The following is a 25,095-nucleotide window of genomic DNA, read 5'->3' on the forward strand; positions in this document are numbered from 1 at the left end:
TGCAGCAGCGCCCGTGGAGACTCCTTTTTTTTGCAAACCCAGCATGGGCATAAAAGGAGAGAAACTCATGGTGTGGCCCCCATGTTCCCCTGACCTCAACCCTATTGAGAACCTTTGGAGCATCCTCAAGCAAAATATCTATGAAGGTGGGAGGCAGTTCACATCAAAACAGAAGCTCTGGGAGGCTATTCTGACATCCTGCAAAGATATTCAAGCAGAAACTGTCCAAATACTGACAAATTCAATGGATGCCAGAATTGTGAAGGTGATATCAAAGAAGGGGTCCTATGTTAACATGTAACTTGGCCTGTTAAGTTTCTTTTGATTGAAAGAGCTTTTGATTTCTGTAAATATGACCTCCTGATGCTGCAAATTCAACAAATTACCATTTTAGTTATCTTTACAACCTTTAGAATGTTTTGATCTCTGTTGTGCATAATAATTTGAATCAGTGCATTTTGAGTTTTTCACTTCTAAAAAAAATCTGTTCTCATTAGGAGATTTGTTCAATAAAATTTGCATTATACTCCAACGGTTGATGGCTTGAAGATTATACCGACTGTCATTTGCATCGACTATTTAGGAAAATCTGCGAAAAATAACATTTGCATAATAACTTGGAACGCAGTGTATTTCATCCTAGGGAAAGGGGCCGGCTGGCACTACATTTGTAATATTACATGACCATGTATCAGGTGGCTGGGTAGAGTATGCCATACTGTGAGCTGCTCTTTGCTAGTGGCGCAACCTTCTTGCTAGCAGAGGGGGGTCCCCACTGTGATGTTCATATGCCCTAATAGGGAATACGAAAAAGGGTTGTCTTATTGAGGCAAACCCTTTAAAGTGTAACTAAACGTTCGACAAACTTCTGACATGTCATAGTGACAGGTCAGAAGTTTTGATTGGTGGGGGTCCGAGCATTAAGACCCCCACCAATCGCTAAAACGATGGGGCAGAAGCCCTTGTGTGAGCGCTCATCCGCTTAGTTTCTTTTTGGCTTTTTCCAGAAAGCCGATGTATCAGAGTACGGGCTCATAGACTTTCTATTGAGCCCGTACTCAGATACATTGATTTCCGGAAAAGGCCGACCAGAAATGAAGCGGCTGAGCACTCACACGAGCGCTTCTGCCGCTTTGTTTGAGCGATTGGTGGGTGTCTCAGTGCTCGGACCCCCACAAATCTAAACTTCTGACCTGTAACTATGACATGTCTGAAGTTTTGATCAGTGGGATTCCGAGCACTGAGACCTCCACCGTAACAAAAACGAAGCAGCAGTTCGCTCAGGTGCGGCAGAACGCTTAGTTTCTGATCGGATTTGCTCGGCTCTCCTCGGTAAGTCTATAAGTCTGTACACCACTCGCTCGGCTTTCCTCACAGCCGATCAGAAACAAATCGGAACAGCGCTTACCTTGGCGCTTCTGTCGCTTCGTTTTACCGATCAGTGGGGGTCTCAGTGCTCGGATCCTCACTGATCAAAACTTTTGACATGTCACTATGACATGTCAAAAGTTCTATTAAAGTTTAGTAACGCTTAAAGGAATCATTGTCACTCTATGCATGGGCTACTAGATGTCACTGACTTTGCCAGAAGTTTTAGATTACAGCGACTGTCTCATATATTGCGGCGACTATCAGAAATGTGTCGTTTTCTGCTTCTGTAAAAGTCATACACTCCCTGATTCTCACCATATTGTCATATTTGGCTGTCCAATCTGGCCAGAATTAGGCCATGTATGGCGGCCTAAATGTAGTGCAGGGCCTGAGGGGGTGGTCCATGTGTCAGGCATCACATTCTCAGACCCTACACTAGACATAACAAAGTGTAAGTTTTTCCTGGAGTGATCCTTTAAGGCTAATTGTAAGATAAGGCAGAAATCATCCCATATTAATTTTCCTATTTTACATATAAATTACACAGGGCTCTCCTTCAATGTGCAAGCTCTTATAAAATTTACATTACAGCATTAGGAACTTTACCTTTATATCCTTGTCCGAGCTCAAATCCCCCTAAGAAATGGAAACATACAAAATTGTCCTAAATCTTTACAATGCAACAACAAAAAGAGATAACATGTAATATGTCAACAATAAATGGTCATCTGGTTTAGAAAACGTATTTTAAAAGGAAATTCTAAAAAATTATCTGCCAAATTCACTAAATTACCTCAGGCTTGTGCTCAGAGCATGCTCATTAAAGTGATTGTCTAACCTTGAGCACAATTTTGTTTTTTTAATCTAAATAGGTTAAAAATTCTGTGATGAATCATTTCTTAATATACCTTGTTAATGGTCGGAGCTCCATTTTTCTGATACAGAGCTCCAAATCCCTTGCATAGAGCTATAGTTAAATGATAAAATTCTGGTTTTCTGAAGCCACCACTAGAGGGAGCTCACTGCATACTGTTTATACTGTACATTTAACTCAATAACAAAACAGTATACAGCAAGCTAAATATAAAACTAGTGTTGGCTGAAGGGTCCTCAATAGATTTAGGGCATGCGTGTGACAAATTGAATGATACCCCCCAAAAAAGAAACTGTCAGACAAAAGGGAAACCTGAAAAACTGGAAGTGAGAAACTTTTGAATTTTCTGCAGGAGGTTTCCCCCAAAAAACTGTGTATGTGTCAGTTTTTATACATGTACCCATTTTCTTTTTTTTACTTATTTTTCACCTAATTTTGAGTTTTCTTCTCCATTCACAACCAAAGTAAAACTAATAATGGATGATATTAGGGATCCGACATGCAAGTAACTTAAGAACATAGCTCCTTTTCTATCTCTTTTTCTGTCATCTAAGCTCCAACAATGCACTATGGTAGCACAAAACAAATTCTAATAGTACTATTTATTCCGAGAACGCCAACATATTCGGCAGCGTTTTACAATTGGGGAAGAAAACAAAAAAAAACGACAAGTAATGAAAACAAGTGAACAAACAGACAAAAGAAGAGAGGTCCCTGCCCATAAGAGCTTACACTCTACAGGAGAGAGGTCCATGCCAATAAGAGCTTACACTCTACAGGAGAGAGGTCCCTGCCAATAAGAGTTTACACTCTACAGGAGAGAGATCCCTGTCCATAAGAGCTTACACTCTACAGGAGAGAAGTCCCTGCCTATAAGAGCTTACACTCTACAGGAGAGAAGTCCCTGCCTATAAGAGCTTACACTCTACAGGGAAGAGGTCCCTGCCCATAAGAGCTTACACTCTACAGGAGAGAGGTCCCTGCCCATAAGAGCATTCCAATCTAAATGCGATGGGAGGAATGATACAATAGGTACATGGTCCTATTTTTGTCTAGGGAAACTGCCCCTTGTCAGCAACGGGGAACCTGGTGCATAGCCAGTATCTGAGCCAAAACATGTGTAAAGTGCAGAGTGATGGGACAAGGGCTGCTAGTTGAGGACAGAGTGGAGATATCTGTGATCAGATCAGGTTGTATAAGGGCCATGGAATAAGGTTATGTGAGATAGGTCACCTTCAAGAAATGAGTTTAAGGCACGCTTAAAGGGGTTGCCCAAGTTTAGAAAAACCTGTCTGCTTTCTTCCAAAAAAAAAATGCCACTCCTGTCCATGGGTTGTGTCTGGAATTGCCTCACAGCTCCATTGAAGTGAATAATACACACATCTTGTGGACAGGTGTTGTGCTGTTTTTGGAAGAAATCAGTTATGTTTCTCTAATCCAATCAAAGTTTGGTACATAGATAATCGGAAACAGATTGTAGCGTGAGGCAGAGATATGGTCACGAAACAATCCAAGTTTGGTATACAGATGAGAAGTAACAGGTTGTAGAGTGAGACAGAGTTGTGGTGAAGAAACAAGTTTGGACGAGCAGCAACAGATTGTAGTGAGAGGCAGAGACGTAATCAGAAAACAATCCAAGTTCGGTACACAGATAAGAGGCAACAAGTTGTAGCGTGGGGCAGAAACGTGGTCATCAAACAATCTAAGTTCGGCACACAGATAAGCAGCAACAGTTTGTAGAGTAAGGCATAAAGGAACTAGACTACAGGCAGGAAGCTCAATAGTCTGGAAATCAGGAAGTACAAGGGTCAGCCTCTTTTTTAAGCCAAAACGGTGAGACCAATCAAGAAATCCAAAGAGGTGAAAGTCAAGAGAAACTAGACAACAGTTTCAGCATTAGAGCTGTCCCGCAGCACCAGTTAGCTCAATGAGAAGAGCTGCTGCCTGGAAAACAGGCGTTTCTGGGTTAAAATCCTGACAGAATGGGTGCAACACGGGGGAAGTCCTGCAGACAGGAGTGAGAGGATGTAACAATGGAGGATGAAAGTTGTAGGTCTGAATTAATCTTTGGATAGGAAAGGAGAAGAAAACTTAATGTAACTCAAACTACGTATGAGATATGTAAGGCAAAGTATTGGCAAAGATAGAGTTATGTATATGTGCAGGTGCAAGTCAAAAAATGTTGGACCTGTATACTTGTTATTGGTATGAACTCATGAAAGAAGTCACTGCGTATGGTATTCATGAGCACTACATCCTATTCAACATCTCAGGTACATGATATGAGCAGAGCAAGGGCAGCTGCATATGACTTGTACCATATTTACATATAGGCAAATCCAAGTTGGCATGAGGATTACCTTTGGCATCTCACTGTCCTTCTTCAATTTATTGATCACATTCTGAAAGAACAGATAAAAATCCTCATTATTATCCCTATATTACTATAGCACAAAATAAAAAAATCTATTTAGGGTCGAAAGTCCTCTCTGAAGCTCAATACTGGTGGTTGAGAGCCTGACAATTGTTTGATGTCCTACAACCTTCCAGGTCATCTCAACCTGTTGCATGTATCTGAAGGTCATCTGTACACAACAGGCAACTTTTGGGATTTTGGTTGGAGCCCTAAAGGTCTCAGAAGCCACCAGTGCAGGTTCTAAGGTCACAGACACTTGGTTTCTCCAGACACTAGTAGAAAACCTTTGAAAATTGTGAAAGTCGACCAGGGTCAAATACAGCATAATGATGTCATAGAAGGACAAGGGGATGTCTCCATGACTGCTAGTGTAAGAGGCTTTTGTCGAATTTGGTGCCATCATGTAGTATAGAGCCCTGGGACCTTCTATAATATATTTGTAATAAACTTTCCTTGTCAGGCTGCATCGATATCCTTCTTTCCACGCTCTACTCTCAGTGGCGGCACGGCAAATCAGAGAGGAGGGTGTACTTTTTTAAAAATGCCTCTGGTTTTATAAGTATCCTGTTATAGTAGTTAATGCTACCATCTACGTTTACTCACCTCGCCAAGTTTTGACCTCATTTATTATTTGTGCCCCCCTATACTACAATATGTCTTCTGGGTGGCCCCAGCTAGTTTTTCGACTACATGATTCCTTAATCCTTTGGATCTGTATCTGTCTATTTGATCTTTTTGGCTATGTTACTACTACCCTCTGTTCCTCTATGTTCTCCCTATCTTGGTTCCTCCTAAGTTACCAAGGAATCAATTGCCAGATAAGCAATCACACAAGTGCAGGAGTCAGCAGAGTACTAAGACCCTAACCAGGGTCACCAGAAAAGAAGGTCCTACAGGTGGGTAAATCTAGGGCAGGAAATATACTTTGTCCACAATACGTAGGGCACAGAAGACCGGCACAGAAAATGAATGGAGAGTCAGAAGTCTTTATTTATTTCCGCTGCGCCATCTCTGGAGCCGCAAGTTCTCACTGACACCACAGCTTCACTTCTGCTGCTTTTGCTTGAAGTTACAGGTCAGTAGGAAGACATATTGTCATATTGCTATATCATCAGTCATTAAAGGGGGTTTCCACTTTTATGTAAATAAAGCCCAATCGTATACCGAAACGTTCTGCAGCTTTCTAATATAATTTGTGTTTCGGTCCAGTCACTATTGGTGTATATCTACAGCATTAACTCCTAGACATGGAAATAAAATGTCTTACCATTGCAACCTTGTCTTTTTTTAAACTGTTTCTCTCATCTTGATCAATGTCTACAATATAAACACACACAAACAGAAATGACAGCAACGCTTATCAGGGGAAATGTTATTGTGGGGAAGGGTCATACCCCAAAACAGGGACAAAGGTTAACAATACAAAGACAAATTGCACAAAAAGATTAAATACTATTAAATGTTTGGGTCAAGTAGAGAAGCCGTATATCATGGGAGAGGTGATAGCAGAATCTGTCAAGCCATAGGGGGCAGCAGGATGTGTCACGGCATAGGGGGCAGAAGGATGTGTCAGGGCATAGGGGGCAGAAGGATGTGTCAGGGCATAGGGGGCAGAAGGATGTGTCAGGGCATAGGGGGCAGAAGGATGTGTCAGGGCATAAAGGACAGTAGGTGGTCTCAGGGGATAGGAGGCAGCATGGTGTGTAAGGAGAAAGGGGGCAGCAGGATGTGTCAGGGGATAGGGGGCAGCAAGCAATTTCTGGGGATAGGGGGCAGCATGATGTTTCATTGAATAGGGGGCAGAAGGATGTGTCAGGGGATAGGGGGCAGCATGCAATTTCTGGGGATAGGGGGCAGCAGGATGTGTCAGGGGATAGGGGGCAGTAGTCAGTGTCAGGGGATAAGGGGCAGCGGGATGTGTAAGGGGATAGGGGGCAGTGGGATGTGTCAGGGGATAGGGGGCAGCTTGATGTGTCAGAGGATAGAGGGCAGCAGTCAGTGTCAGAGGATAGGGGGCAGCAGTCAGTGTCAGAGGATAGAGGGAAGCAGTCAGTGTCAGAGGATAGGGGGCAGCAGGATGTGTCAGAGGATAGGGGGCAGCAGGATGTGTCAGGGGATAGGGGCAGCAGGATGTGTCAGGGGATAGAGGGCAGCAGGCTGTGTCAGGGGATAGGGGGCAGCAGTCAGTGTCAGAGGATAGAGGGCAGCAGTCAGTGTCAGAGGATAGGGGGCAGCAGTCAGTGTCAGAGGATAGAGGGCAGCAGTCAGTGTCAGAGGATAGGGGGCAGCAGTCAGTGTCAGAGGATAGAGGGCAGCAGTCAGTGTCAGAGGATAGGGGGCAGCAGTCAGTGTCAGAGGATAGAGGGAAGCAGTCAGTGTCAGAGGATAGGGGGCAGCAGGATGTGTCAGGGGATAGGGGCAGCAGGATGTGTCAGGGGATAGAGGGCAGCAGGCTGTGTCAGGGGATAGGGGGCAGCGGGCTCTATCAGGGGATAGGGGGAAGCAGGATGTGTCAGGGCATAGGGGGAAGTGGTATGTATCAGGGGATAGGGGGCAGCAGGATCTGTCAGGGATAGGGGGCAGCAGGGTGTGTCAGGGGATAGGGGCAGTAGATGGTTTCAGAGGATAGGGGGCAGTAGATGGTTTCAGGGGATAGGGGGCAGTAGATGGTTTCAGAGGATAGGGGGCAGTAGATGGTTTCAGAGGATAGGGGGCAGTAGATGGTTTCAGAGGATAGGGGGCAGTAGATGGTTTCAGGGGATAGGGGGCAGTAGATGGTTTCAGAGGATAGGGGGCAGTAGATGGTTTCAGAGGATAGGGGGCAGTAGATGGTTTCAGAGGATAGGGGGCAGCAGACTGTTAGGCTGTCTTATAAGGGTTGAGAAAACAGCAGCCATAGTCATAAGTCAACTAGACAGCTATAGAAGAATACAATATATGTGCAGAACACAGTATTTACATTGGTCTTGATAAATCGCTCTTACCATTAAGTTGATCTTTGTACAGAATAATCCATTTGCACACCTGCTCATGATTGTTTGCAAAATTTCTCATCAGCAACACAGCCGTCTCTATCGGGACATTGCCATGAAATTTCTCTCGAAGGCGGCGAACACTCTTCTCCAGCTATTGGAAAGATATAGACATAGATATTCATACAAATGAAAATATCACATCATCACATTGTTATACATAGGTGTAGCAGAGCTGAGATTGTCATTTAACTTTCTTTTGTGCACCATGAATAGTGAATAAATTATAATAAGTGAGCAGTTTTACCTGTCTATGTCCTCTGTAAACACACATGGCGGAATCACAGCACACTGTGCCAGTTAACTAACTCACCTCTGCTGCATTGACATACTCAGAACTGCTTTGATTGTATAACGTTTCTGCTGGGTACCTTAATTCGCTTTTAATTATGTTAAGATGCCCAGCAGCTATTTGCAATACGAAAATAAACACATCGGTTGCCAGTGAAAAGCTGGGGCAGACATGTAGAGTATATAGTCACTGCCGGGATATTTAGCTGATTGGTAGGAAACCTCAGCACAGGCCGGCACTACAATTTGGGTGAAGACACATGCAGCGAAAAGCCATGCTTACGAGCGGATTATAAATAGAAAGTTAATGGTTAATTGCAGTTTTACCCGTAAGACCGGCGTCCATTAGCATTGATTGTTATGTGTCCTTACCCTTGGGGTTGGGCCATATGGCCTAAAAATAAAATCTCGATTATTTTTAACCATATGTGTGATTCTCGATTTAATCTCGATTTTCAAGCTATTGGCTATACAAACATAACAAAATACCAAGACACAATATAATTATTTTCCTAATATATACTGAATTTACCTGGTTGACCCTTTGGCTCCAAAATTGAAAAAGTAAGGCCTCATGCACGGCCGTGATTTTCGGGTCGGCCTGTCAGCCGCGAGCCGCCCGCAAAATCGCGGGACATGCACATGGCCGCGGCCATTATTTTCAATGAGCCCGGACCGCAGAACACGCCCGTAATAAGGCTTGCCGATTCTTTCTGCGGTGCGGGCTCCTGGGCCATGCACGGACCGTGGAAACCATGGTCATGTGCATGGCCCCATAGGAATGAATGGGGCCGCAATTCTCCCGTGGATTTTCGGGGGAATTGCGGCCGCAAAAGCACGTTCGTGTGCATGGGGCCTTAGGAGCCAAATAACTTTTTTTAACAAATTTTAAAAAATATATAAATAAGGCCTTATTCAGACGAGCGTGTATTACGTCCGTGCTACGCGCGTGGAAATAACGCGCGTCGCATGGACTTATGTAAGTCAATGGGGCCATTCTGACAGGTCGTGATTTTCATGCAGCGTGTGTGCGCTGCGTAAACCTCACGACATTTCCTATACTTGCCCGTGTTTAGCGCAGCACGCACCCATTGAAGTCAATGGTGCGTGCAAATCGCGCACGGCACACGGAAGCACTTCCGGGTGACGCGCGTGATTCGCGCTACAGTAGGTAAAGAAGTGAAGGGAAACATAAAAGCCCCTCCTTCTTTACTGTGTCGTAACATAAAAACAGAATGTCATAATGATGCCGGCTGCGCGAAAATCACGCAGCCACGCACCATATACAGATGCCACACTGAACTTTTGCGGGCACAAAACGCACACGCTCGTGTGAATCCGGCCTAAAGGTGTTCGATCTCTATTCATATGAGCGCCATGTCCCCATCATTGTACTAAATTCTATTAATCGCCCTGTCCTAGTTTGTCTGGTTGAGAAACCCCATTTTTATATACTCTATCAGGGAATTCTGAGTTAATAAAATAAGGTCCCTCTTTCAGGACCCTCATCTATCTGCCAGAGTAAAGAATTATTACAAATTGCGTCTTTCCCTCTGGCGGACCAGGCATGTCTGTATGCTACATGGACAGCCCATTGATTTAAATTCAAACTGTGTAATGCCTTATTTCCCCTGTGGTGGCGCTGCAGAGAAACTGAACACTTGCTGCCGGGTTTCATAGATCACCGCTGATCACTGGGGTGCCATTTGAGTTGGCTTCACAGGTGAAAGTGTCAACATGCATATGAAAGAGTTAACCTCCATATCTATCCAATGTTTAATGAGCCACTGGCGGGGGAGGGGATAAGGCCATAGGTAGTTTTGTTCCTGGCGAAGGTCAGGTTTACTTTAAAGTTATGCTTTGTAGCGTGCGGTCTGTTTACATATAGACAAGGACACACAACAGTCTACAAGAGATACAAATCAATCTGTATGCTCCTGCCGATCACCTGAATAACTGGTGCCGTATACAGCAGTGCCAAGTATCTTTATGCCTACCACTGTGCCTTATGCATCTCTACTTGGCATGCTGGTTATATAACGTGATTATATAAGGACCTGTATAGGGATTATCTTTACCAAACACTGACCATGGTATCTGAAAAATTTACAAACCAGTGTCTCCACCCATAAAGCCTTCTATATAATCAGAAATTGCCACGGTCAGGCCCAGTACAGGTATGTTAACCTACATTGTCGCTATAAGATTTGGCGCACCAGTATGGAGAGGCTGCTGGCAGTGGTGTGACAAGGTCAGGGGAGTGCAGCCGCACAGGTATATCAATGTTCATGTTCTCGTAGTCTACAGACTATTTTGCTTGTATGTACTCCAGAGACGGTTTTCCTACATGAAACACAAAGTTGCCACTATAGGCAGCCATTTTGGAGGCTATGGACAGCTGTCTTTGGTCATTCAGTCATTGAACATGCATACAGGCTCTCCACCCACCTCACCCTCCGTGCATGTATTTGTGTCATGTCTATAGTCCCATGCCTACTTGGATTAGAACAAATTACTATTTACATTCTATAAATGATGGAACCAGGGATTTCCATAATTATGTGCCCCCCTTCTTCACTCAAGGCTGCTCCCCAGAAAACAACATCTTGAACTCTGTCATTCCTGAACAATGTTTGCAGTGTGGCAGGAGGCATTATTCTGCTGAAAGAGGGCACTGCCATAAGGGAATACCATTGCCATGAAGGGGTGTACTTGGTCTGCAGCAATGTTTTAGGTACGTAGGTGGTACATGTCAAAGTTACCATCCTCATGTATGCCAGGACCCAAGGTTTCCCAGCAGAACATTGTCCCAGGGAATCACGACGCACACGCATCCAGCAGTCCAAAAGAAAATGTTATTCATCAGACCAGACCTCCTTCTTCTATTGCTCCATGGTCCAGTTTTGACGCCCATTGTAGGCACTTTCGGCGGTGGACAGGGGAGCAGTCTGTGGCTACGTCGCCCCAAATGCAGCACGCTGTGATGCACTGTGTGTTCTGACATCTTTCTGTCAAAGTCAGCAGTAACTTTTTCAGCAATTTGAGCTACAGGAGCTCTTCTATGGGATCGGACAAAACAGGCTAGCCTTCACTACCCACCCGCATCAATGACCCTTTTACCAGTTCACCGGTTGTCCTTCCTTGGACTACTTTTGGTAGGTACTAACCACTGTATACCATGAACATTCCACAAGATCTGCTGTTTTAGAAATGCTCTGACCCAGTCAGCTAGCCATCACAATTTCGCCCTTGTCAAAGACGCTCAGATCCTTACGCTTGTCCATTTTTCCTCTTCCAACACATCAACGTTAAGAACTGACTGATCACTTACTGCCTAATAAATACCACCCTTTGTCAGACGCCATTGTAACCAGGTAATCAATCTTATTTACTTCACCTGTCAGTGGTTTTAATATTATGGATGAATGGTGTGTATTATGTCTTGTGGCCTGAGATCATTCAGGGATTGAATTTAATATCTATGGCGGTCTAGAGTTGTTTAGAGGTTAAAAACATTGTTTTTTTTTGGTGTTCTAGGGTAGTAAAGGGGTTAATAGTACCACCCCAAGTGGTCTGGGGAAGTTAATCAGTGAACCTTGGTAGTGTAGAATGGTGAAACGGTGAATGGAAACACACCTGGTGGTCTAGAGTAGAAAAGATGGTTAGTGGAAACGTCCCTGGTGGTCTAGAGTAGTAAAGGGGTTAGTGGAAACATAGCTGGTGGTCTAGAGTTGTGAAGGGGTTAGTGGAAACATCCCTGGTGGTCTAGAGTAGTGAAGCTGTTAGTGGAAACATCCCTGGTGGTCTAGAGTAGCAAAGGGGTTAATGGAAACATCCCTATGGTCTAAAGTAGTGAAGGGGTTAATGGAAACATCCCTGTGGTTTGGAGTAGTGAAGGGGTTAATGGAAACATCCCTGGGGGTCTAGAGTAGTGAGGGTGTTAGTGGAAACATCCCTGGTGGTCTAGAGTAGTGAAGGGTTTAGTGGAAACATCCCTGGTGGTCTAGAGTAGTGAAGGGTTAGTGGAAACATCCTTGGTGGTCTAGAGTAGTGAAGCGTTAGTGGAAACATCCCTGGTGGTCTAGCGTAGTAAAGGTGTTAGTGGAATCATCCGCGGTGGTCTAGAGTAGTGAAGGTGTTAGGGGAAACATCCCTGGTGGTCTAGAGTAGTGAAGGTGTTGGTGGAAAAATCCCTGGTGGTCTAGAGTAGTGAAGCTGTTAGTGGAAACATCCCTGGTGGTCTAGAGTAGTGAAGTTGTTAGTGGAAACATCACTGGTGGTCTAGAGTAGTGAAGTTGTTAGTGGAAACATCCCTGGTGGTCTAGAGTAGTGAAGGGGTTAATGGAAACATCCCTGTGGTCTAGAGTAGTGAAGGGGTTAGTGGAAACATCCCTGGTGGTCTAGAATAGTGAAGGTGTTAGTGTAAACCTCCCTGGTGGTCTAGAGTAGTGAAGGGGTTAGTGAAAACATCCCTGGTGGTCTAGAGTAGTGAAGGGTTAGTGGAAACATCCCTGGTGGTCTAGCGTAGTAAAGGTGTTAGTGGAATCATCCGCGGTGGTCTAGAGTAGTGAAGGTGTTAGGGGAAACATCCCTGGTGGTCTAGAGTAGTAGAGGGCTTAGTGGAAACTTCCCTGGTGGTCTAGAGTAGTGAAGGGGTTAGCGGAAACATACCTGGCGGTCTAGAGAAGTGAAGGGGTTAGTGGAAACATCCTTGGTGATCTAGAGTAGTAGAGGGGTTAGTGGAAACTTCCCTGGTGGTCTAGAGTAGTGAAGGGGTTAGTGGAAACATCCCTGGTGGTCTAGAGTAGTGAAGGGGTTAGTGGAAACATACCTGGTGGTCTAGAGTAGTGAAGGGGTTAGTGGAAACATCCCTGGTGGTCTAGAGTAGTGAATGTGTTAGTGGAAACATCCCTGGTGGTCTACAGTAGTGAAGGTGTTAGTGGAAATATCCCTGGTGGTCTAGAGTAGTGAAAGTGTTGGTGGAAAAATCCCTGGTGGTCTAGATTAGTGAAGGGTCTGTGGAAACATCACTGGTGGTCTAGAGTAGTGAAGGTGTTAGTGGAAACATCCCTGGTGGTCTAGAATAGTGAAGGTGTTAGTGGAAACATACATGGTGGTCTAGAGTAGTGAACGGGTTAGTTGAAACATCCCTGGTGGTCTAGAATAGTGAAGGGTTAGTGGAAACATCCCTGGTGGTCTAAAGTAGTGAAGGTGTTAGTGGAAACATCCCTGGTGGTCTAGAGTAGGGAAGGGGATAGTGGAAACATCCTTGGTGGTCTAGAGTAGTGAAGGGTTAGTGGAAACATCCCTGGTGGTCTAGTGTAGTAAAGGTGTTAGGGGAAACATCCCTGTGGTCTAGAGTAGTAAAGGTGTTAGTGGAAGCATACAGGGTGGTCTAGAGTAGTGAAGAGGTTCATTATTTCAGTTGTTTCTATGATAAGTGGATGCAGGACACTAATGTTGCAAGCCCCCTCGACCCCCAGGCTTCCTGACCCCATCAATATATTGCTCAATGCTTTCGGGCAGATTTAGAGTGGTTGGGTGATATTACCACAGTCGTGTATCGTTGCAAAAAAAACAACATTTCCTGTGAATTATGAGCCTGACGCAAAAGTTGGCAAAGCACAGAACCAAGTCGAGAGTTAACGGAAATTGTACTGCGCATTACTGACTTCTAGGGGATAAAAAAGAATGTAGCATAGCTCAAGTAGCCCCATGTGACGTGAGCCGTCCTGAGCATTGCATGGCACAAGCCGCTGCCTTCCTCTAGTCTAATGTTAGCATTGGACCTTTAATGATCAATTCACACCAAATCAGATGACCCGTCTAGTCGAAAACATCGTAGAGCTTGCCACAAAGTTAGGAATTAGCTCATGCAAGCATGATGTGATACAAACCAATGTCCGGAGGCTAGAAGGCAAATGTAAAGGACCTGCCAGGCACAGCTTTGGGGTTAACTTCCATAGGTAATCAGTCTTCACCTGAGTCTATCTCTCTGAGACTGACTCCAGCTTCCACCACTCAGGCTGGCAGGCTTAGGAGTGGGAGAGCCTATCGCAGCCTGGCCAGACTCAGCTAGCTCCCGCCCTCTGTCTATTTATACCTGCTTTTCCTGTTCCTCCTTGCTTGTGATTCTTTCCGTGTGGTTTCCTGGCCCAGCTACAGCTCCTGACTATTTGATCCTGCTCCATACTGACCCTGGCTTACTGACTACTCTCCTGCTCTGCGTTTGGTACCTCGTGATCTCCTGGTTTGACTTGGCTCGTTCACCACTCTGTTGCTCACGGTGTTGCCGTGGGCAACTGCCCCTTTCCCTTTGCTTTATATTCCCTTGTATGTTTGTCTCGTGCACTTACTGAGCGTAGGGACCGCCATCCAGTTGTACCCCGTCGCCTAGGGCGGGTCGTTGCAAGTAGGCAGGGACAGAGTGGTGGGTAGATTAGGGCTCACTTGTCCGTTTCCCCACCCCTATCATTACAGCAAATTCAAGGTGACTTTTATTTATTTTAGTTTACACCAAACTGTGCAAAAGTAATGCACAATAGTTCAATCATGTGGCATCCTGGCACACTGTATACCTTCAATTGGCACTTGTCTCCGACGCACATTGCAAATCGCAAATATTATGCCAGACAGTGCACACATTGCATCAGCCGGAATGATCCGCTTAGAAATAAACCCTGTTTGTATACCGTGATATTGTAAGAATCCAACGCACAGAATGGGTGACGCAGACACTGGTGCCCAATACAGGGCACAGTATGCACTAATGCAATACCAACTTATAATGCTAATTTCAAGTGTAGCGACGTTGGGGCACTGGGTCATTGTCTAGACAATATTCCAGGCAAGGGGACCAATTGTCTGAACATACATTAGGACTATACAACAGGATGCCATGCCTATACATAGCAATATCACATCCCCCAAAAGACCAATAGCTAATGCCTGGTGCAGCACCAACCATACATCCATGATGAGATGGCTCTGGGCGACAGGCAGGGCAACCGGGTCCACTTTAAAGTGAACCTTCAATTCCGAGAAGCTTTTTTTGCCCATAATGTATTTGGAAATATGTGGTTATGAACAAGTTGATGCCTTCATTTCTCTATGGTTTGCCCATTTTGGCCCGGGAAGTTGGCAGTAGAGAGCTGAGAGAAGTCTTTCTTTGTGATGAGGCCACCAACTATTGAGCTCCTGCTGAAGCAAGAGCGAGTATGGAAGCCATCAATGATTCATTGTTCCTCTCTCCATGCCCTGCACATGGTTAGCAGTGCCAAGTCGCCAGCACTACAGCTGGCAGGAACTACTAGTACATCATGATCTCATGAACTTCCTCAAAACCGCAGCTTCACTAGTTTGACAGCAGCTGAGAAAAGAATTTATTGATATAATGAACGGACTATTACCAACGAATGTGAACTCTGTCTCGAAGAAAAAATGTTCTTGTTGTTCTTATCAACCAATTAGAGGCCATGTCCATTATGATGGTATAGACAATGCCGCACCATTGATACCTACAGTGGCCTACGTCAGTTTCCTGATATAGAAAAGTCGCAATTTGCGCAAAACCCGACCCATGGTCTCACCTTCCTTGGCTTCTTCCAGGGCTTTACTATATCACTTTACTCCTTCCATTAAACAGCAAGGCATTTTGCTCATGCTTAATACCTGTACGCATCGCCACCCTCAAAAGTTTTCCCACTATATCAAGGTGGGCTGCCCTAAAATTGCTTCCAAGGGTTGCTGATCAATAATGCCACCCTGGAAGTGGGCAACTGTACACTAATTTTTGCTCAACCTTTACCTCTTACCGAAATTTGATGTACGTCATATGCCCCAGGTGTCAGCTGTTGCTGGCCCAAGGTGTCAGCTGTTGCTGGCCCCAGGTGTCAGCTGTTGCTGGCCCCAGGTGTCAGCTGTTGCTGGCCCCAGGTGTCAGCTGTTGCTGACACCTCTCACGAACCGCTGGGTTCGGAAATACGTGCTCAATATTACAACGAGAACTTTAAGGGTATTGGCTTCTTGGTTTGTCTCATCTTGAAAACGTATTTTTTAGTTTAAGCTGGCCTGGTACATGAGCTGGTACCGGTTCGTCTTCTGAAAGCTCTGGAGGTCAGCTGTCATCGCCAGGGTATTACATGCTGGACATTCAGAGCACCTATATAAACTCTTAGGTTGACCTGCTTGTGATCTTCATTACTGCTTGCTTTGTTCTTCATGTACTGGTCTTAGCTTTTCCTTTCCTTCTCCCTCATCTGTGGACAGAACTTTTTATTCTTCTATTCCTAAAATTGCCCAACCTCGGCCTTGTAACCTGTGACCCTTAGCTCAGCCGTACGAACTTACAACAAACCAGTATCTGTGACCTTGACCTTAATTTTCCATATTGTTACTCCGCTCTTTCCGTTACCCTGCTGCACATAACCAGACTCATTCTCCTACCTGCTGGACTCCATCGATGGAAGAAATTCTGAGCCTCACAAGGGTTGTCCACTTAGGACCCCGTTTCATGAGGTAGGTCCCCCAACGGTATGCTGATCACAGTAAACCCTGGCGATCGTCTGATAATGCCGCTGATGGCTCATCAACATTTCCAGAAAGGGGCTTATAATGGCCCGAGTCCTCCTGAATGATAGCCATATTAGAGGAGCTTTTGAAGCAGGGGCTCTGTTCAGACATGTCGGATTTGCATAGAGGATACGTAGCAAATCGGATTTCTGCCACGGATGTGCAGTGTGATGTGACACGGATTCGCACTCAGATTAGCTTCATTCAATGGTACTAATCCAAATGGAAAAATACAGTGTGGGAGCCACAAAAATAATTAGCATGTTGTTTATATATTTTTTTGTCCACGGTGCGGAATGAAATCCAAGTGGAAAATTACTGTGAACAGGGTTGTAGATTTGACGCAGATTTTCGTTGCAGAATCCTCCTCAAATCTGGAAAGTGTGAACAGGGCCGTGGAGATCAATATGCACTAACAGGACATATAGACGGGGCCTGGAAGAATTTAATGGAGTTTACCCACTGCAGGTATTTTTTGGCGTATTCTCTCAATGAGTTCTTTCCACATTAAGCTGAAGCCTCAGTGTGGTCATTCTAGATTCCAGCACCAGGTTAGGCTTGATTTAAAAAAAAAAAATATTTGCTTGTTTTATTGCTATCCATTAGGTCCGGCCGAAATGGGCACTGGTCCTTAGGGTCAGATCTGGATTATGGTTTCTGAGTTGCTAGTCCCTATTCATTACTTATTGTCCAAAAACGGAGAGCATTTTGTGGGAACAAGCTGCGGAGACGTAAATCTGACACTGATAGGAAACAATGGGAGTTAGGGCAGGTTCAGACGTGGCGGAATTGCTGTGGAATTCTCCTGCGGCCGTTTTTTACATTTATTTCTATACATTTTTAGGCAAGTTAGTTCAGACGTTGCGGAAAACTCAGCTGCGGACCATAGGCTGTGGTGCGGAATTTTCCCTCCGCAGCATGCACTGTCTGTGGTGGAGAAGAAGTGGAATTTCACTGCGGATTTCAGCCTTTGAAATGCAAAAACTGAAATCTGTGGCAAGTCCGCTGTGTTTTCTGCAACGTCTGAATTACCTGTCAAATATTCAAATGTTGCTGCAGATTCGTTGCGTAACTGCCCCAAATCTGCACCAACATTTGCAGCGGAAAAACTCCGCCACGTCTGAACGTGCCCTTAACCTCTAAGGGCACGGCCAGACGTGGCGGAATTGCTCTGGAATTCCGCTGCAGACATTTTCTCCATTGGTTTCCACACCTTTTTAGTTAGGTTCGGGCAGACATGGCGGAAAACTCTGCTGTGGACCATAGGCTAAGGTGCGGAATTTGGTGTCCGCAGAATACACTGGCTGTTGCGGACGTGTAGCGGAATTTCTCCATTGACTTCAAAGGAGATTCAAAATTCCGCAATGAAATCCGCAGATGTTATGTGTGTTGCGTTGCGGATTGGTTTTACAAACAGGATATTTCTTCATTCTGGCTGGACCTATGAGTTTCGAGGTCTATAGCCAGACTGAGTTGAAATGTTTTAAAAGACAGCAGGATGTACTCTTCACCTGAATACGCAACGGCTAATCCGCATCAATTTACTGCACATTTTAGGCAAAGCCGCAACGGAATCTGCAACGCAGATTATGTGTGGCATTGATGCGGACAGTGTCTGCAGAAATACGCCACGTCTGGCCATGCCCTTAGTGCCTTCAATCTTAGATTTCCGTAACTCTGATTCACTAAAATGGAATTCACTACTTTTCCTTTTTTTTGGGACTGCCCCTTTAATAACTCATTGGCAATAATATATTGTGCTAGTAGAAGTGATCAGAATGCGCCTCTGATTGGGGTGAGTATTTTTTTGTCAACCAGTGCCATACCAGAACATTCCCATATTTATTAATTCCCAGTATGTTCGTCAACCAATATACAGATGTAGCAGAGGTGAATCTGTCATGTGTGTCTTTTGTGCACTGCAAAAACTAACGGATGTAAGATAATGGTTTTACCTGCAGTGCTATAGAAAGGCACAGTTAAAACAAGACACACTCTGCCAAATTACAAACTTAGCTCTGCTACATTTGACAAACTCATCTGTCTAGGTTAAACTCTGCCTCATAGTAAAGTTGGACGGCATGATAAATAAACATTCTGAACAGATTTCCATTGGTCAGAACTAAACATTTTGTCAACAGAACTGCATGGAATAATGTTTTTTTTAATGGGACCCCCTTGAATTGGAATTTTGTCTGCACAGTTCTAATCCCGACCTGGCGCTGTGCAGGAAAAATATCTGAAGTGAGGCACAGCAAACCCTTAGTTCTAGCGGTTGTTGGGTGCTCCAGCGGTCAGACCTTCATGGAACAGTAAGTTATGGAATATCCTAGCAAAAAACACAACTTATTATGGTCTTTATAGCATATTGCATCCCAATATGCTATGAATAGAAGCAACTAAAAATATAGACCCTTGAGAGTAGAATGTAAGGTATAGAAAATAGCACATAATACACAAGGAAGAGCACAGAGCATACAGCACAGGACACAAAATACAAGGCATACAATATAAAACACCGAGCACAAGAGTGTAGGACATAGAGCGCATAATATAGAAAAAGGAGCATAGAATAAAAAAAAATACAGAACACAAAGCACAAAACATAATATACGGAACACAGAATATAAAATAAAAGAACATAGAGCGCAAAACACAATGCATACAATATAAAACTCCGAGCACGGAGTGTAGGACATAGAGCACATAATGTAGCACACATAATATAGAACATTGAGCACAGAAAACAAAGCACAAAACATCTTAAACAGAGCACAGAATATAAAATGCAGAACATAGAGCACAAAACACAAAATACGTTGTACAGCATATAAAACACAAAGCATAGAGCACAAAGGGTGGAACATAGTGCACAATACACAAAATACATTCAAAGGCTATGTAAACCTATAGGGCACGTCCAGACGTGGCGTCGTTTTTCCGCTGCAAATGTTGGTGCAGATTTGGGGCAATTACGCAACAAATCTGTACCAACATTTGCATATTTGACAGGTAATTCAGACGTTGCAGAAAAGACAGCGGACTTGCCACAGATGTCAGTTTTTGCATTGCAAAGGCTGAAATACGCAGTGAAATTCCGCTTCTTCTCCACCACAGACAGTGCATGCTGTGGAGGGAAAATTCTGCACCACAGCCAATGGTCCGCAGCGGAGTTTTCCGCAATGTCTGAACTAACTTGCCTAAAAATGTATTGAAACAAATGTAAAAACGGCCGCAGGAGAATTCCACTTTGGACTGTCCGCAGCGGAATTCAACAGCAATTCCGCCACGTCTGGACGTGCCCATCAAGTGATTTCTTTTTTGTATGAAAAGGTCAGTCAGTGTGTTTGGTGCACCTTTGAAAGTAGTTTTTAATAAAAATTAATTTAACTTTTTGAGATACAGCTGCTCTGTATCCTGTAAACAGAGCAGCTGTATCGTTCGCTCAATCCTGTACCAGTAATGTCTGCGGGACTGACGGGTTCAGTGTCAACGGGTCCCACATGACTCTGTTACGCAGGATCCACTTGTCATCTGTCTTATGTTCTTAACTTAGATCTCACATTCAGAGTTGTACATAGCCTTTAAAGAATATAAAACACTGAGCATAAAGCACAAAGTGTGGAACATAGTGCACAATACACAGAATTTAGAACGTAGAGGACATAACAGCACAAAATAAAGTGCACAGAATATAAAACAAACCATAGAGCACAGAATATTTAAAAAAAGAGCACGGAATATAAAACATAGAACATAGAGCACAGAATATAAAACACAGAACATAGAGCACAGAATATAAAACATAGAACATAGAGCACAGAATATAAAAAACAGAACACAGAGCACAGACTATAAAACATAGAACATAGAGCACAGAATATAAAACACAGAACATAGAGAACAGAATATAAAACATAGAACACAGAGCACAGAATATAAAACATAGAACATAGAGCACATAATATAAAACATAGAACATAGAGCACAGAATATAAAACATAGAACATAGAGCACAGAATATAAAACACAGAAAATAGAGCACAGAATATAAAACATAGAACATATAGCACAGAATATAAAACATAGAACATAGAGCACAGAATATAAAAAACAGAACACAGAGCACAGACTATAAAACATAGAACATAGAGCACAGAATATAAAAAACAGAACATAGAGAACAGAATATAAAACATAGAACATAGAGCACAGAATATAAAACATAGAACACAGAGCACAGAATATAAAACATAGAACATAGAGCACAGAATATAAAACATAGAACATAGAGAACAGAATATAAAACATAGAACATAGAGCACAGAATATAAAACATAGAACATAGAGCACAGAATATAAAACACAGAAAATAGAGCACAGAATATAAAACATAGAACATAGAGCACAGAATATAAAACACAGAACATAGAGAACAGTATATAAAACATAGAGCACATAATATAAAACACAGAACATAGAGCACAGAATATAAAACACAGAACATAGAGCACAGAATATAAAACATAGAGCACATAATATAAAACACAGAACATAGAGCACAGAATATAAAACATAGAACATAGAGCACAGAATATAAAACAGAACATAGAGAACAGAATATAAAACATAGAACATAGAGCACAGAATATAAAACATAGAACATAGAGCACAGAATATAAAACACAGAACATAGAGCACAGAATATAAAACATAGAACATAGAGCACAGAATATAAAACATAGAACATAGAGCACAGAATATAAAACACAGAACATAGAGCACAGAATATAAAACATAGAACATAGAGCACAGAATATAAAACATAGAACATAGAGCACAGAATATAAAACACAGAACATAGAGCACATAATATAAAACATAGAACATAGAGCACAGAATATAAAACACAGAACATAGAACATAGAGCACAGAATATAAAACATAGACCACAGAATATAAAACACAGAACATAGAGAACAGAATATAAAACACAGAATATAAAACACAGAACATAGAGCACAGAATATAAAACACAGAATATAAAACACAGAACATAGAGCACAGAATATAAAACATAGAACATAGAGCACAGAATATAAAACACAGAACATAGAGAACAGAATATAAAACACAGAATATAAAACACAGAACATAGAGTACAGAATATAAAACACAGAACATAGAGCACAGAATATAAAACACAGAATATAAAACACAGAACATAGAGCACAGAATATAAAACACAGAATATAAAACACAGAACATAGAGCACAGAATATAAAACACAGAACATAGAACATAGAGCACATAATATAAAACATAGAAGACAGAATATAAAACACAGAACATAGAGCACAGAATATAAAACACAGAACATAGAGAACAGAATATAAAACATAGAACATAGAGCACAGAATATAAAACATAGAACATAGAGCACAGAATATAAAACATAGAACATAGAGCACAGAATATAAAACATAGAACATAGAGCACAGAATATAAAACATAGAACATAGAGCACAGAATATAAAACATAGAACATAGAGCACAGAATATAAAACATAGAACATATAGCACAGAATATAAAACATAGAACATAGAGCACAGAATATAAAACATAGAACATATAGCACAGAATATAAAACATAGAACATATAGCACAGAATATAAAACATAGAACATAGAGCACAGAATATAAAACATAGAACATATAGCACAGAATATAAAACACAGAACATAGAGCACAGAGTATAAAACATAGAGCACAGAGTATAAAACACAGAACATAGAGCACAGAATATAAAACACAGAACATAGAGCACAGAATATAAAACACAGAACATAGAGCACATAATATAAAACAGAACATAGAGCACAGAATATAAAACACAGAACATAGAGCACAGAATATAAAACACAGAATATAAAACACAGAATATAAAACATAGAACATAGAGCACAGAATATAAAACACAGAATATAAAACACAGAACATAGAGCAGAGAATATAAAACGCAGAATATAAAACATAGAACATAGAGCACAGAATATAAAACACAGAATATAAAACACAGAACATAGAGCACAGAATATAAAACACAGAATATAAAACATAGAGCACAGAATATAAAACATAGAACATAGAGCACAGAATATAAAACACAGAATATAAAACATAGAGCACAGAATATAAAACATAGAACATAGAGCACAGAATATAAAACACAGAATATAAAACATAGAGCACAGAATATAAAACATAGAACATAGAGCACAGAATATAAAACATAGAACATAGAGAACAGAATATAAAACATAGAACATAGAGCACAGAATATAAAACATAGAACACAGAGCACAGAGTATAAAACATAGAATATAAAACATAGAACATAGAGCACAGAATATAAAACACAGAACATAGAGCACAGAATATAAAACATAGAACATAGAGCACAGAATATAAAACACAGAATATAAAACACAGAACATAGAGCACAGAATATAAAACACAGAATATAAAACATAGAGCACAGAATATAAAACATAGAACATAGAGCACAGAATATAAAACACAGAATATAAAACATAGAGCACAGAATATAAAACATAGAACATAGAGCACAGAATATAAAACATAGAACATAGAGAACAGAATATAAAACATAGAACATAGAACACAGAATATAAAACATAGAACACAGAGCACAGAGTATAAAACATAGAATATAAAACATAGAACATAGAGCACAGAATATAAAACACAGAACATAGAGCACAGAATATAAAACATAGAACATAGAGCACAGAATATAAAACACAGAACATAGAGCACATAATGTAGGGCAGGTCGGGCAGCCCGCCGGTCACTCGCCTCCAGCTCCTCCGCGCAGTTCCCCTGCATTCTCCCGGTGGTCGGTGGACTTGTCTGCTCGGTCGGGGCCCGTTGCTTGCAGATTGTTCCGGGTCCGCCCGCTAGGGGAGGAGACTGCAGCGTGTGCGGGAATCACTGTATCATCATCTGCATTACTGTACAGCCTGACAGCTATGTCATGTGACTGAAAACCTGCTGCACTACAAACCCCAGCATACACTAGAAGTTGCTACGGACTGTAGTTCTTCAGCAGAAAAGCTACAATACATAGTGGGCCGTTTAATCCCATCATTCAGAAGGTGTAGATGTAGCTGGGGTCTGTAGTTCCACAGCAGAACAACGCCATACATTGTGGGACTACACATCTCAGCATGCAGGGGGTGGGGTTTGCTGGGTACTGACACTACTGTAGCTGTACAGCGGGACAGCTACTTTATATTGTGGAACTACAAATCCCAGCATGCCGAGGCTGGTAGACAGTGCTGGATTTTGTAGTTCCATACAGTTCCAGGTGTTTCACATACATTGTGCATACCTTCCAACCGTCCCGGATTCCGGGTGTTGTCCCGGGGGTATGTTCCGCTGTCCACTGCATCTGTGTCCTCAGGACGCAGATATAGTTGAACCAAATGCTGAAGCGGGAAACTGTAGCACAGAGCGGAGGAGCAGAAGGAGCTCCTCCGCTCGCCGAGGACTCCCCGGGCACAACGCTACTTTAAGCGCTGTGCCAGCGGAAGTCCATGAAGTCACTGACCATATGTGATATATGGAAAGTGACGTCAGTGGCTCCTCCGGAGCGGAATCCCCGTTGCCGACGCTCTGGCAGCGGTGTCAGCTCTAGGAGTAGTCACTGATGTCACTGTCCATTTATGGACAGTGACATCAGGGGTTCCCTCTAGAATCAGAGTCCCCGGCCTATGCACTAGCTGGGGATTCCGCTCCTATATGGAGTACCAACGGTGCTATCTACAGGGATGGTGGCGCTATCTTCAAGAAGGGTGTGGTACTACATACATGGGCACAGTGGCACAGAGGCACTATAAAGGGGCACTATCTACAGTGGACACTGGCGCTCTCTACATGGGCACTGTGGCACTATCTATGTAGGCACTGGCACTAGGGGCAGCTAAGGGGGCATTATACTGTATGGGGGCATCTAAGGCGGCATTATGCTGTATGGGGGCATTTAAGGGGGCATTATTCTGTATGGGCGCATTTGACTGTATAGGGGAAGCTGTAGGGGCATTATACTATATGGGGCAGCTTTGGGGGCATTATACTGTATGGTGGCAGCTAAAGGGGCATTATACTACAGTATATGGGGGAAGCTATATGGGAATTATACTGTATGGTTTAAAAGAGAAAAAGATGGCGCTCCGTAGTGTGGACCCTTAGTGGGTTTGGATGAACATTAAATAAAGTTGAGCTGCTCACCTGGTCAGGATGCGCTGAGCAAGCACCACTCTGTGAATAAGTGAATAGGCTGAAATGATGCAAGCTGCCGCTTTCCCTGGTGCCGGATACGTGAGTAATGAGAGTAACTCAGATGCAAACAATAGGATGAAAAAACAGGCCGATTGTAGCCCTGCTAAACATCACAAACGGACTTCCAAGTAAAGATGGCGGTATCTATTGGGAAATAACGGACAACATGTTTCAG

General features: G+C 42.9%; 1 protein-coding gene across 1 annotated transcript in view; it reads right to left on the bottom strand.

Moving 5' to 3' along the window:
- Positions 1 to 23,575, bottom strand: part of SHFL (shiftless antiviral inhibitor of ribosomal frameshifting) — a 36,920-nt gene extending 13,345 nt beyond the window's left edge. Inside the window, exons 1-5 of the mRNA XM_075858953.1 lie at positions 23,436 to 23,575; positions 7,646 to 7,787; positions 5,929 to 5,978; positions 4,606 to 4,647; positions 1,978 to 2,007 (exon numbers count right to left, since the gene is read on the bottom strand). Of these exons, the coding sequence (XP_075715068.1) occupies positions 1,978 to 2,007; positions 4,606 to 4,647; positions 5,929 to 5,978; positions 7,646 to 7,787; positions 23,436 to 23,465 (294 nt within the window). The 5' untranslated portion in view covers positions 23,466 to 23,575. The remainder of the gene's footprint in view (positions 1 to 1,977; positions 2,008 to 4,605; positions 4,648 to 5,928; positions 5,979 to 7,645; positions 7,788 to 23,435) is intronic.
- Between the last annotated feature and the right edge of the window lie 1,520 nt (positions 23,576 to 25,095).

Source organism: Rhinoderma darwinii, chromosome 3, assembly GCF_050947455.1.
Source record: "Rhinoderma darwinii isolate aRhiDar2 chromosome 3, aRhiDar2.hap1, whole genome shotgun sequence".
Classification (NCBI taxonomy): Eukaryota; Metazoa; Chordata; class Amphibia; order Anura; family Rhinodermatidae; genus Rhinoderma; species Rhinoderma darwinii.